A 16,385-nucleotide genomic window follows, 5' to 3' on the forward strand; every position below is an offset into this window, starting at 1 on the left:
ATATTACCTAGTTGTGACCAGTGGTAATATTACCTAGTTGTGACCAGTGGTAATATTACCTAGTTGTGACCAGTGGTAATATTACCTAGTTGTGGCAAATGGTCGCTAAAATTTAAAAATCTCTTGGTGTTTGGTCTTCCTAATATTTTACCTAACCTTTCACCACATTTTCAAAATGTTTAACCAAGCCAAAAATGATTGTTTGACCACCCTTAACTAATTTCTGAAGTCACATTCTCTGGAACTCAAATTATATATGAAAGTTGACTAGCTACTAGAGTAATTATTAATATTGTATTATGTCATGTTTGTTTATATGTCATTAATATTATCTAAATGATTGTTTATGAAATAAAAATAAAATTGAACAAATTTAAGTTGGGATCTCAAATAGATATTTTTAATCTAATGAGAAAATACTTAATACTTATACATTTAATACATGTTAGTCTGTGGTAAAAAGTACAATAACTCAACTACACTCAGCATTTTTAATATTTCTGTAAAATTGAAAGAAACAAAATATAATTATACAAAATATTGTAATATTGTCAATTAGTTTTAAGATTTATAATCTGTCTGCAGATAAAGAACAAATTAATAAAAAAAAAACACACACTTTACTCACTTATAAAATGCAGTAAGAAGGTATAGGACTATGTTAAACTTATTATGAACATATCTAGAAATGTATGAACATTATCAAACATTTAATGATACGTTTTGGTATAAATTACAAGTCATTAGACAAAGCTATCGGTATAGTATAGTAGTATTTTAGCTAACTGCCTTCATTTTAGTGTCTTTTTACAAAAACATATTTAAATTAAAAGTAGCTGAAAATTCCTTCTATTAATACAATTCTACATATTATTATTATTATTATTATTATTATATTAAAATATTACTATTACTGTATTGTTTGTGTGTGAAGTAAATATATATTCATATACATAATAGTAGGTTTGCTGTCATGGATCACCAGTGTGTAATACATATTACATTTTGATCGTGTAAAAATAAAAGTCATCACAGTCAGTAATTGTGTAACAAATAAGCTTGCCAGCTATTAGTTTGATAAACAATGATTTACTTTCATGTGAGAGTCACATGACAGAGTCACATGACAGCAAACATAATAATCAAGTAGTAACAATTCAATAAAAAAGAAACAAATATTAAAAACTACTTGTGAAAATATAGCAAACATCAAAAATAGTTTACAAGTGAATAGTAATATGTTTGGGAATTATTTGAATAATATAATTGTTACTTGCTCTACTAAACCTATTAATGCAAATATACAAATCACCACTTGCAACTCCTTGTAAATCTCTGTGTAGTTGAAACACATCATAGATATAACGACAGGCAATTATGCTGTACAGATATGGTATGGTAGTTTGTTCATCTCAATTTTAGTATTTTCAAAACGTTGTATGTTAACATTAAATATCCAAAATGCCTCAAAAGCAATCAAATTTGAACAAATGTTGATAATCATTTGTTAATGTGAACTGGATGAAGAAACTAATGTTGGACTAATGATGTTAAGATTTCAAATATTGTAGTAAAAAAAAAAACCTGTTTGTACATGAACTTGCTATTCCCAATGTGATTGACATAGCAATAGTATACCAACAATTCCAATACACTATTCTGTAAATTAACCAACCAATTTATTATATTTATTTAGTATTGTCTTTTAAATAATAATAAAAAAGGTTGGCTAATAGTACAATTTTGGTTTGAACAGTGGCAATATTTTAACATTAAGCCATGCGAGCGATAACTAGATTTTACTTATTACTCCCTATATAAACTTATATGTACATGTCTGTAGCGTTCTGTTTACATGATTTGGGCAATAATATCCATCCTACCAGGTTTATCATTAATAAGTCTTCAAATTGTTGATGGATCTGTACATACAAGTGTCTTGCGCAGGTCTGGTCGGCTAAATAGTGCGATGAGTCTGCTTCATATCTATAATCTCTCAATGACATTGCTCTATTGTAATGCCTTAATGTTTTACAGTCATCAAATAAATGTCACATAGACTAATAAATTATGTCATAAATCAGTTAACAGCATTTACTCTTTTCTTTATTTCTGTCTTGAGAAGGATCCACATAGTTTGTTGCTTGCGTGTTATTAGACACAGGATACTGTAAAAATATAAACAATTCTCACTGTTAAATCTAATTAAAATAGTACAGTACCTGTATGTAACTATAAAGTTACTGGAAAACAATACTGTGGGTATCAGTGGCTGGATCTCAATGTAGAAGATTTTCTGCTGTTTTAACATTGTTTGAATTTGAATAAAAACCAATAATGATTTATCAAAGTACACTACCATAGTACACTACTGACATTGTAGTTATAACCGTATGTCTATACTAGAGACACTGTAGTACTGAAATAGTCATCTTAGTACGGTACCAACACTGTAGTTATAACCGTATGTCTATACTAGAAACACTGTAGTACTGAAATAGTCATCTTAGTACGGTACCAGCACTGTAGTTATAACCGTATGTCAATACTAGAAACACTGTAGTACTGAAATAGTCATCTTAGTACGGTACCAGCACTGTAGTTATAACCGTATGTCTATACTAGAAACACTGTAGTACTGAAATAGTCATCTTAGTACGGTACCAGCACTGTAGTTATAACCGTATGTCAATACTAGAGACACTGTAGTACTGAAATAGTCATCTTAGTACGGTACCAACACTGTAGTTATAACCGTATGTCAATACTAGAGACACTGTAGTACTGAAATAGTCATCTTAGTACGGTACCAGCACTGTACAGTACAATTTCCAGGTTCAAAGTACTAGAAATGAAAAACAGTAGAAAGAGCAGATTTTAAAATACTAAATTCTTAATCTTACCTTTTTAAGAATATCTTCTGCCAGTGTCATAAAAGCTGGTTCTACATTAATATTCGTCTTTGCACTTGTCTCCATAAACTTGATACCATTCTCTCGTGCAATCTACAACATTATTAACAATAATTACTGTAGTTAACACAGTACACTACTGACACTGTAGTTAACACAGTACACTACTGACACTGTAGTTAACACAGTACACTACTGACACTGTAGTTAACACAGTACACTACTGACACTGTAGCTAACACAGTACACTACTGACACTGTAGTTAACACAGTACACTACTGACACTGTAGTTAACACAGTACACTACTGACACTGTAGTTAACACAGTACACTACTGACACTGTAGCTAACACAGTACACTACTGACACTGTAGTTAACACAGTACACTACTGACACTGTAGTTAACACAGTACACTACTGTCACTGTAGTTAACACAGTACACTACTGACACTGTAGCTAACACAGTACACTACTGACACTGTAGTTAACACAGTACACTACTGACACTGTAGTTAACACAGTACACTACTGACACTGTAGCTAACACAGTACACTACTGACACTGTAGTTAACACAGTACACTACTGACACTGTAGTTAACACAGTACACTACTGACACTGTAGTTAACACAGTACACTACTGACACTGTAGTTAACACAGTACACTACTGACACTGTAGTTAACACAGTACACTACTGACACTGTAGTTAACACAGTACACTACTGACACTGTAGTGAGAGTACAGCACTGACACTGTAGTGAGAGTACGGCACTGACACTGTAGTTAACACAGTACACTACTGACACTGTAGTGAGAGTACAGCACTGACACTGTAGTGAGAGTACAGCACTGACACTGTAGTGAGAGTACAGCACTGACACTGTAGTGAGAGTACAGCACTGACACTGTAGTGAGAGTACAGCACTGACACTGTAGTGAGAGTACAGCACTGACACTGTAGTGAGAGTACAGCACTGACACTGTCATAGTAAGTCAATAGCAATTTTTATCGCTGTCCTATATATTGTACAGGCGACATCCACACAAGATGTTATAAACAAATGCTCACAACAACCCAACAACCACTTGATTGGCCTAAAAAGTAGAGATAATGAAGCAATTATAAGAGTAGAGTATATTACTTACAGATTGTCCTCTTTCAGTGCTCACCATTCGTTTGTCATTCATATCACATTTATTACCAAGTAACATCTTTTCCACATCTTCATTTGCATGCTATTTACAATTGAAAACAAAATCTGAATTAAACACTAAAATGTTAAATGTAATACACAGAAAATTGACACAGTTTACAATGTAATATTCTTCAAAAGATAATAAATAAATATTAGGAAATGCTTTTATTAAAAGAATAACAATATTAATAATCAAACATTATATAGCGCCAATTCCAAAAGGATTATCAAGTGTGCATTGTATCCTGAAATCTGCTAAATAAATAAATTTCAGTGGGTGAAAGTTTTACAAAATGTGGGAGTTTGTTCCAAAGAAAGGATGCAACAAAAGAGGAGAATCGTAAGTCTTAGTCCAGAAACAGGGAACACATTTTAGATACCAATGATTTGTTAGAGGAGAAGGCGACGATATGGAACAAGAAGTTGGGTGATATAAGATGGACGGAAAAAAATGTATTTGAGAAGCTAGTGATGAGACATACTTCCTGGATGTTCCTTAACCATTTTGCAATGTTATCAAATGTTTTCTCTTGTGTAATATCATAAACCAGCATAATTCCCATTGCACCTCTGTAATAGGAGGTAGTGATTGTGTGGAATCGCTCTTGGCCTGCTGTGTCCCATATTTGTAGCTTAATCTTCTTCCCATTCAACTCAACTGTCTTGATTTTAAAGTCTATACCTGTTAAGATAAAAATGTATTATAGTTGTTAGCATTCTTTCTACTATCTTTTTTGACAGCGACCCCGATTCTAAATCATGAATTCTTCTTTCATAAAATGGATACGCAAGTTAGTACGACAGAAATAGCAGGGTCATACTGTATCAACACACAGTTGATTATGTTTCAGACCTAATCTCCAACAATGGGTGTCCAGAAATACAATCCTAATTAAACTAAAATTAAATACCCAATATTTAGAATGTTCGAAAAGCCAGAAATTGCACTCTTATAATTCTACCAATGTAAAAATAATTTAAAAGTTTGCTGCACTTTTTACAAAACTTTAGAGAGGTAGAAATATGGATCTTTTCTATTTCTATTTATTTGGTGTTTGTTGCCAAACATCAGAACCATGGAACCAGTTGAAGACGATCAGGTGGGAAATTATCAGGCCCAACAATTTTGTAGATTTCCCACTTGCAGTTATCAAACTATGCGCATACCATATTGAGAATTTGCTCATAAAAAATAACAAGATAAACAAGAAATATACATCTCTAATCCTTGTATTCAATAAAGATAATTGTGAGTAAAGACGTTTAGCCATTCCCACGAGCATCAAAACACAAAGACTATTGGGTCCAAGGAATAAGACAATGGGACCCAACACAGAAGGTGATTCGGCCCATGAAATAAGTGCTTGTGGAACGTATGAGTTTAGAATCTAGAAATGAGGTTCTTACCAACAGTAGGTACACGTGATTCACACACATCATTCTCTCCATTCAAAAATTTAGCTACCAAACTAGATTTTCCAATAAAACTGTCACCAACAATGATAATTTTAAACATGTAATCAAATGGTTTAGATAAGCCATTCCATTTTGCATTCAAATCCATGTTGTCTACAGTTTTAGTAAGTTTTCAAGTACACTTGAATTTACTACGAAGTAAATACAATTAATTTGGTACTAAATTCCAAACAATCCTTTAGATCTAATATTTCCAACTGAAATGTGGTTGTAACACAGGTGAAAAGGTGGTGTTATTTGGTCCTTTGATATAATCAAAGCCCTTTGACCCTGTTGCCCTTTGGTCAGTAGAATTAAAGTCTGTTGATCCAGTTGGTATAATCAAAGTTCTTTGGTCCTGTTAATATAATCCAATGCAATGTTGTTGGTCCTCTTTGGTTTGTTCTTTGATCTTATTCTCTTCTATAATTCTTATTGGTATATCTTCTTTGGAATTCTTCTACAGTAATTACTGTACATCCACTTATTGTGATTATTTCAGCTCCAGAATGTATTTAATATGTCCTGATGCCTTGAACTAGTATTTAAGAGATGAATCAAACCTGGGTACTGATTTTCAAATGTGTAACTGCTGAAACATGTGTGGTATCTGCCTTTTTGTTCTATTGATGACATAATACAGTGTACATTGTGACTAAAAGAAAAGGTGTTCTATGACCCTGTTAACCAAACACAGCTATAATAGATAACAATAGATAACAATAGAAACCTTCACAATACCAGACCAAAGTAGCCTCTCAGTGGCAACATATTGAATTAACAATTAACTGCTCTCAAGAATTTGTTTTGTTCAATTTAACTACAAAAATAAATATATTGTAAAGGTAAATTATATTTTCATCATTTACTCAGCTCCCTTTTTAAAAGTGGAGGCTTCCATTTCGTCACACCCCAAAACAAATATCTTATCTTGATAAATATAGACAGAAGATAAGTAGTTAAAATGCATGTACTTTGAGCACTGCAACAATAATCATGCTTTGCTTTCAAAGTGTAGGACATTAACCACCGGACGGACGGAGAAAATAACCACCAGAACATTAACCACCCATAGTGGACACTACCATTGTTAAAGTGGGGTAATGCATGTACTTTGAGCACTGCAACAATAATCATGCTTTGTTTTCCAAAGTGTATGACATTAACCACCGGACGGACGGAGACAATAACCACCAGAACATTAACCACCCATAGTGGACACTACCATTGTTAAAGTGGGGTAATGCATGTACTTTGAGCACTGCAACAATAATCATGCTTTGTTTTCCAAAGTATAGGACATTAACCACCGGACGGACGGAGACAATAACCACCAGAACATTAACCACCCATAGTGGACACTACCATTGTTAAAGTGGGGTAATGCATGTACTTTGAGCACTGCAACAATAATCATGCTTTGCTTTCAAAGTGTAGGACATTAACCACCGGACGGACAGAGACAATAAACACCAGAACATTAACCACCCATAGTGGACACTACCATTGTTAAAGTGGGGTAATGCATGTACTTTGAGCACTGCAACAATAATTGTCGTGAGGTAATTTCCCGATTGATCGTATTCAAACCGGTACTGGGTTTGGTCTACTAGCGTTCCTGCTCCCAACCAGTACATCCATTCATAGAAGCCTTAATGAAGTAAGCCTACCTGGTGGTGGCCATAGAACGGTCCAGAGATAACGACTATACTTTGGCTTTAGTCGATAGAAGATTGAAAAAATGGTTAGAGATAGAGTATACGATGTTTGATTATGTGTAGATGTGTGATTTGTTCTTTTATTCAAATGATGTTCTGCATAAGAAACGGAGATAGTAGTTGGGTATAATGATTTTTTATATCAATTAATTAAATTATCATAGATTGTATATTATGCGTTAGGCCTAAATATTTTTTAATACATTTTTGATATATTATTATTATTATTATATTAATAAAAAGATATTTGTTAGTATAAATTTTAAAAATAAAGAAGAAAAGCTTTTCTTCTTTATATCTATATTTTTTAAATTTATACTAACAAATATATCAAAAATGTATTAAAAAATATTTAGGCCTAAATTACGATCAATCGGGAAATTACCTCAATTACCTACAAAACGTCACAAATTGTAGGGAAGGTGTCTTTAACCACCCATAGTGGACACTACCATTGTTAAAGTGGGCGGGGAAGACAATGATGGGCTCTAGGATGGTTTTTTCCTTAAACACCTCAATCATTTTGAAATTCCACTTTTATGATTCTGTGTACAGTAGATGTATGTTTATTATTTTGTGTTTTAGTAGAACTGACAATAGGAAATAATTCTTTTCACAACATGCCTATATTAGTATCGGGCAAGTTTGCCAAGTCCAGTTTGCGCATAAACAATGAAAATCCGGGTAGCTAATGTCCGACTTTCAAGTTACATTTAAATCATTTATTGAACAACATCTATTTAACATTTCATAATGGAGTGATCATGGTCTGCTCTCAACACTGTACAAACTTGTATTATAATAAAGCTATAACCCAAAGTTCAAGTTGATTGAATTGTCAGCCCAGCCATTGATGTTTATTTATACAGTATTACTGTGACTTTTACAAACAACAATATCAAGAAGTTATAATAAATCAAAGACTAACAATGACATAACTACTGTACTACCAGGAAACTGAGTACTTACCTATAGTTGTTAAGTTTGTAAACTCGTAATCATCATAGATATACTTAAACATGATAGACGTTTTGCCAACAGTTGAGTCTCCAAGTAACATCAATTTAATGATAGATTCCCTCATGTTAGAGGCTTAGCCTCTGGCCAGCTTACCTCAAACTATAATGCCATGGTCATGTTTATCTTTGTACTCGGTTAAAACCAGTTTTCATTGCTTCCAGTTTTACTATTATACCAAACACCAGCCAGCTAATCAATGTTGGGATGGTATATTATAAAAAACCATTCAACTATAACTCTTTTGACAACCACTGGTTTTTGTGATACAATTGTTTGATGATTTCACTAGGTATATACTACTACTACAATGTGAGAAGAGGAAGCATTCCACAATAATAGTTTGAGGTAAAGCAAACAGTGGCATATCAAATCAGGCGATATCAAATCTCAAAATCTACACAATTCTTGATAGTGTTTAGTACTGTATACTGAAACAGACTACAGGCTTATTTCTTTTTATTTTAAGAATAATGATTTTGTTTGTACAGTATATTATGCATTTCCTTTATTACTTTACTTGACATCCTATATTATTGCTACTTTTAAATACATGGTACATGACCCTTCCTGCCTGCTATTATGTTACAATATTATGACCTTGTCCGTAGTGTAAACATGACTATGATTGGTTGTCTAATACTACATATCCCAATAACAAGTTATTTATTGTACTTAAATTAGGTTTAATTCTCAGATAGGCTGACAATAATAAACATACATTATTAATTTAATATTTATTTTAATTTTATTTTAATTGTTTGTCTGTTACATTGTCATGTCGAATTGTATTGTTAACTGAGGGTCCCCAATGATTATCTTTGGGCGCTGCTGGATGGACCATCTTCTTGTTAACTGAGGGTCCCCAATGATTATCTTTGGGCGCTGCTGGATGGACCATCTTCTTGTTAACTGAGGGTCCCCAATGATTATCTTTGGGTGCTGCTGGATGGACCATCTTCTTGTTAACTGAGGGTCCCCAATGATTATCTTTGGGCGCTGCTGGATGGACCATCTTCTTGTTAACTGAGGGTCCCCAATGATTATCTTTGGGCGCTGCTGGATGGACCATCTTCTTGTTAACTGAAGGTCCCCAATGATTATCTTTGGGCGCTGCTGGATGGACCATCTTCTTGTTAACTGACGGTCCCCAATGATTATCTTTGGGCGCTGCTGGATGGACCATCTTCTTGTTAACTGAGGGTCCCCAATGATTATCTTTGGGTGCTGCTGGATGGACCATCTTCTTGTTAACTGAGGGTCCCCAATGATTATCTTTGGGCGATGCTGGATGGACCATCTTCTTGTTAACTGAGGGTCCCCAATGATTATCTTTGGGCGATGCTGGATGGACCATCTTCTTGTTAACTGAGGGTCCCCAATGATTATCTTTGGGCGCTGCTGGATGGACCATCTTCTTGTTAACTGAGGGTCCCCAATGATTATCTTTGGGCGCTGCTGGATGGACCATCTTCTTGTTAACTGAGGGTCCCCAATGATTATCTTTGGGTGCTGCTGGATGGACCATCTTCTTGTTAACTGAGGGTCCCCAATGATTATCTTTGGGCGCTGCTGGATGGACCATCTTCTTGTTAACTGAGGGTCCCCAATGATTATCTTTGGGCTCTGCTGGATGGACCATCTTCTTGTTGAAATAAAGAAATAAAATAAGAGATAATGTTCCATATTTGTCTCTTAGAACGACTAAATGAAAAATGTTAACATTACATGTCTGTCGCTTTATAATACTGTACTTTCACTTCTGGATTCACACCCTCTCACTTTAGTTTTTCATGTTCAAAATAAGGTGTGCTTTATTTGAATTCAACTGTACGTAAACCCCATTTTAGAACAATCAACCAAATGAACAATATTTACAATGATCCATGGGTAATACTACACCAAACCACTACATCTGATTCTCACATTTAATAAATAGATTATTTTGCGTACTGTAAAATGATTAGGGCAACCAAAAACTACATTTTGATTCTCAGGTTTAATAGATTATTTAATGTACTGTACTGTAAAATTATCCATGTAATAGAGTAACCTGCTACATTTTGTTTCCAAGGTTTAAAGCAATGAGTTTCATCAGTGTTAGCCATGTACTACAGTAATACTAGGCTAACTCTCTAGATTTTAGTCTACTAACTGTAGTACACTTGACGGTCAATTAAACATTTTCAAAATGATCAAAATTATCAATTACATTACACAATAAATTATCTTACCTATCTGAATTTCAATACCAGAAGGTCGGAAAATATCCCGGCTAAATCGATCAAGAATACAAGATTTACCAACACTTGAATCGCCAATAATTATTAATTTTAAGAGTTTGTCGTAAGGTCTACAATTTTGACCCCACTCACGGCTAAGTTGGAAAGTCAAGCTTCCCTTCTGTCTATTATCATACATACTGAAATTTACTTGTTTACAGTATTTCAATATTTGTCTCCATTGTTGGAATTGTATCATCCATCAGTGTATAAACAAACTGGAATCCAAAATTATTGTTCATGTTTTTTAAATGAATAGTGCACACAAAAAAGAGTTCCAAATTGTAACAAATCCACAACACAGGGCACACTGCTTCCTAAAATAATATCACATGAAATTGAAGATTTCTACCACTTCAAACAACATGACCTGTTGTAGCCATCGTCGTCGCTGCCGATAGAAGGCACTACATTCATTTTTGGTATCAAATGACAAAGCTCCACAGCAGGATACTGTTTCTTAAAGTGAACAGATTGTGTTATCAGTAGGAACACCACTAAACTTGATGATATACAGGAAATAAGTACTTTTGAAGATCCTGATTATATTTTGCTAGAAGGAAACAACTACATGTGTCATACATAGTACATTGCTTAAAAATAACTTGCAGATAATAATAATCAAACCATTATGTTGACATTGGATGTTTATGAGTAATTAATTATGTAATTTAAATTCTGCAATCCACTTTGAAGCTGCTGTGTACTGTATTTTCTTGTTGGTAAAGGCTGACACACTAGACACCACCACAAACATAAATTGACACACAGTGTCAAATTATAAATGTCAATAAAGTAGGCGAACACATTTATTTTTTAGTTTGCTACTTCATTTTTTTCCAAATAATAAATTAAAAACAATTGAGACTAGGGACACACAGCAATACTCTCTGTATATAATCATTATACTTTTTTGTTGAACAACACAAAGCAGGAAGTACGTTGTCTTAAAATAAAGCCAAATATTTAATAATATTTGAAATTAAAATGTAATGTAAAGCACAGACTCTAAAATCTCAAATGTCCACGTTTGAATCACATTAAATAGTCTTTAATAGTGGCCAGCATGAGACAAATATTGAATAATAAAAAGTCTTATTTAGAATTGTGTATTCTCTGCATCCTCCCTTTAATATTCAGTAAATTCTTAAAAACTTATGAATCCATAAATGCACAAATTGTGTTACTTACCGATTGTAGTAAATGGGTTTATACAATGTCTATCAAAAAATCTCATTATTAAGCTAGATTTTCCAACAATTGAGTCTCCAATCATAAGCAAACTTAAAATCATTTTTATTTTAAGATTTCCACTGATACTGATAGTATCTATTCTAAGCTGTATAGTATTCTAGTGTAGACTAATTGAAAATCCCCATAAACAAAGCTGTTTTGGTTTTGAAAGTAAAACTAACAATGAAAGTTATCTTGGCCAATAAAGCAACTAAATCATGTTTCATACTAAACTTCATTACTACAGTATGAATGTAATTATTGACCTTTGACATTTATTATTTAATGTAGGACATGTTGGCCAGGTATTTTGTTAGGCTATTACAGTAGTATGACCAGGTTTAGTTGGCCTAACACAGTTTAGTAGGCCTGTATTCTGGTCAAGCACATAATTTACTGTAGGACATGTTGGCCAGGTATTTTGTTAGGCTATTACAGTAGTATGACCAGGTCTAGTTGGCCTTTTGGCTATAATTATTTATAAGGCGCCAAGAACGACCAGAGCGTCGTACAGTACATCAAATAATTGGCCAAGGTCTAGTTGGCCGAACACATAGGCCTATAGCTAGCCAAGAATACATAAAATTCAACTATAGAGCACACCATTTTATTTCATAAAATACTGTAGAATCTGAAAGTTAATTTTCTAAATAGTACTCCAGTGCAAACACCCAATTAAGACTGGTTGAGTCATATGACAATGACATTGATTAATACGTACATGTAAACTTGTTCTAAATGGCTCTCTTCTAAAACCAGGGAGTTGTTAATGTTAACTAATGTTAATTGTACAGCAAATTCTGATATTGTATTCATGTAAAAAAAAAACAGATTTAAGTTGTATGGAAACATTAGTGTGATTGTTACCAGGGTAACGGCATCATAATTGATGAGACCATGCACAGTTGTCTATTGACTTCAGTAAATATAGTTTATTTAATATAGTTTTATATTTTTACAAAAAGTGTATTGAAAATTGATATAATATTTTGTAATAATATACATACATACCAATTGTAGCCACAAAATCAAAGCTAAACTCATTCTCAGTAAATCGACGTACTAAGCTGGATTTCCCAATAGTTGAATCTCCTACCATTAAAAATCTAAATAAATGATCATAATCTTTACGGTTCTTGTCCTTCTCCACCATTTTACAAGCATCAAAAGTCAATATGACAAAGCTACAGTACTATTATTAAACTGTTGTCAAATTCTTTCCCATAAGGAAGTCATTGTTTTAACATTCTGCAAAGCAACTCCACAAAATATGATCATAACTTTAAAACTTCCGATTGTTAAAGTTTCTTCCGCACCAACAAATTCTATCAGGTTCTGCACTCAACATGGGAATAAGACCCTGACCTTATTTACCTCATCCTGTTAACCTATGACCTTAAGTACCAATTGCTAGAATAAAAAAGCTGAGACTGAAGTTATATTAATAATGACACAGCAGACAATAGTGTATCTACCAAAACTGAAACTTATAAACAGGAAATGAACAAAATGATAAGCAAGTATTATTTAAAATCACAAACAGGAATTCTCCAAGTGTAAGGTCAACATGGATTCATCTGTGGTGATTGTGCATTACTGTATTTCCTTTCATTATTCAGGTAAAATACGATTTACAAAAAAAGAGTACAAAAAAAAGGGGAATCTAATTTCAATGGAAAATGACTAGGCCAACTTGTGTCATTTAATTGATGACCAGTGACATATTTTAAACCGTATCATCCTACACAGTATTAAATGCTTCTATAGCAGTCCTTCCTACACAAATTTAAATGAAATATAAAACACATTCTGAATTATTGATGATATTAATAATGTATTGGAATATAAACATTGGGAATTGGAAACTACTACCTGTTAATATATATATATATATTGAAAGCAATTGTTACTTATATAATTACACACATAGGCACAACTTGAGTAAGAACTACAATACATTTAGAACTTTGGTCTAAAGCAAAGAGTTATCAAGAACACAAATTAGAGGGCGCCAAACACCAAATATCACTAAACATATATAAATTCAGAGAACCTGGAACTACCTACCCTAACCTACTTTTATTCACTTTGCCAGATACAGTCTGGTAACACAACAGACTTTTACATAGAATAACAATACCACTTTCAAATGGAACTCTGTAGTGATTCTTCGGAGGCACCTCTGAGAAACCCCAGGGATGGTGACCATTCATATCAACAAGAAACTGATGGATGAGAAATGAAAAGGTTTACAGACACATTACCCACAATTTATTGGATATACAGTTTCTTTACAATACTCATCAATCAAACTTCTTATGGAATATGTTTTTTTTACACTGGATAATAAAGAAGATAAGTGAAAACATTAATCAAGGATCATAAAATCATAACATTTTGTTTACAGTATTTCAAAATAATGATCTAAAATTGATAGCTATAAACTATAGAAGGGGTGTATGTCAGTTTAACAACATTTGTTTATACCACCTAGTACCAGGTCGAGGAGTAAGAGTGTTAAAACTGCCAATTATACTGATCTATAGTTTTAATTTAATCTAGATTATACAACCTACAGATTCCTGTTCATATGATTCAGTTCATTTATATGCCCGTCTATCATTAAAGACTTGGAATCGACCACATTGTGATTGGCCTCCACTGTTCATCAGATTCAGTTCATTTATTGTCCCATCTACCATTTTAGACTTGCCGTCGACCACATTGTGATTGGCCTCCACTGTTCATCAGATTCAGTTCATTTATTGTCCCATCTACCATTTTAGACTTGGTGTCGACCACATTGTGATTGGCCTCTACTGTTCATCAGATTCAGTTCATTTATTGTCCCATCTACCATTTTAGACTTGGAATCAACCACATTGTGATTGGCCTCTACTGTTCATCAGATTCAGTTCATTTATGTGTCCAATCTACAGTACCAATGTAAATGTAAAATCCAAAGTCTCACTTTGGTCCCAGAAAACGGATTTTAGGCCGCAAAATAAAGGTTTTTTGCTGAACGCTGCTCTAAAGAATACTACTACATGTACAATATAGTTTAATAAATAACATAGCTCAATGTTATATAAATCAAAAATTAAAATAAAAGTGTATAGCATGGTATAAACGTAGATCTCCAGTTACACATCAGCAGTGAAGTCAACTGATTGATACTGTTCAATGACAGCCATATGTCTTCAGAAAAAACCGGCTACAAAAAAACTGAAAGTAACTATAGTAGCATCTCAGCAGCATTGCCAGTATTTATTTTTGCATGTTTTTGTATGTTGATTTGATTCCATTTGCAATAAACGAATAAGAATTACTTACTTGTATACATTTTAATTTAATTTTTCACTGTACTCTGCTACTGTATGATGAGTTAATACGCTACCATAATATGGTAATAGTTTAATTTGAAGTATTTAAAATCTAGATAGATTCGTACTTGTTTCACAAAATTTTTTTATTTACAAATGTTAAGGATACCTAACGATACCATAACGTAAACACTGTATCTAAAAACAATGGCAATGGCCTGTCAACACAGGAGGTGGACTGTCTAGTAGTAGTACTATCTAGCCTAGGGCCTAGCCTTAGGTGAACCCTCTTAGTTAGGTCGGCCCTAGCTAGGCCTCTAGGCTAGGCCTAACTACGCCTAGCCTAGGTCTATCTATTTTTAGGCTAGCCTAAAAAATAATTATTATTTTAAAAATTAAAAACACTTTGTAGCCTATGCTATTGTTGATTGTTTTACCAATTCAAATGATTTTGTAGTGGCAAATGCCAAAGAGTTCTTATTTTGTTCGTATACAGTATATGATTGCCAGTCGGAAAACGTTCAGGTAAGGGCGTGATCGCCTCGCTATACGACGTACTTTATGTCTTTTCCACCCTTTTTTCACCATACCTCTCCGCTTATGTAGGCTAGCCTTCTTACTATTAAAACTGGGCCTAGAAAAAGTGATAGGAACCTTACCTATAGTTGATATAAACGTTGTGTTAAAGGTGTCGTCCGAAAACCTGAACAATATACACGTTTTTCCTACACCAGAATCTCCAATAAGTAGAAGTTTAAACAACAAATCATAGGTTTTCTTTGCCATTGCATACAATTTACAATTACTTTTTCGATACGACGATGATCCTATTTTGCTAAAATGGCAGAACACACACACCTATCAAAATATTACCATCTAGGCCTATATAGGCTTAAATTAAAATATTAACTTTTAGAATAATTATAATTATGTTAAAAATTCAAATTATAACACGATAATTTATTTTACTGTAAAGCGTTTATACATTAATTAAATTTATTAATAAGAGGTATTTTTAAAGTATTTTTTAAAAGACTTATCATAGCCGGTCAGAACTTTAATACCATATCGGTACCATATTAAATTATGGTCGACAACGTTTCAACCACAGGACGTCTGTACGAAAGTCTAATTTGTGATGCAATCTAACTACTGTATAAGCTCTTTTTTGGACATAAAACTCAACTCTTTTTCAAATTTAATTTGAAATATGAACCGATTAGCAGTCTAAGAGTCTTCAATA

At 33.3% G+C, this 16,385-nt stretch overlaps 1 protein-coding gene across 6 annotated transcripts; it reads right to left on the bottom strand.

Moving 5' to 3' along the window:
* Positions 1 to 472: 472 nt before the first annotated feature.
* On the bottom strand, positions 473 to 15,986 carry LOC144854714 (ras-related protein Rab-10-like). Of its 6 annotated transcripts, none has more exons than XM_078712665.1 (5): positions 15,802 to 15,986; positions 4,597 to 4,796; positions 4,065 to 4,154; positions 2,904 to 3,005; positions 473 to 2,168 (listed from the first exon to the last, which is right to left on the bottom strand). In XM_078712665.1, exons 1-5 carry the CDS (start codon positions 15,926 to 15,928, stop codon positions 2,085 to 2,087), a joined length of 603 nt encoding a protein of 200 aa, XP_078568791.1. In that variant the 5' UTR covers positions 15,929 to 15,986; the 3' UTR covers positions 473 to 2,084. The 6 variants fall into 6 exon arrangements, with proteins under 6 accessions (XP_078568791.1, XP_078568790.1, XP_078568793.1 ...); XM_078712664.1 differs by lacking the exon at positions 15,802 to 15,986 and adding an exon at positions 12,831 to 13,151; XM_078712667.1 differs by lacking the exon at positions 15,802 to 15,986 and adding an exon at positions 11,778 to 11,914.
* Positions 15,987 to 16,385: the final 399 nt, after the last annotated feature.

Source organism: Antedon bifida, chromosome 10 (genome assembly GCF_963402885.1).
Source record: "Antedon bifida chromosome 10, ecAntBifi1.1, whole genome shotgun sequence".
NCBI lineage: Eukaryota > Metazoa > Echinodermata > Crinoidea > Comatulida > Antedonidae > Antedon > Antedon bifida.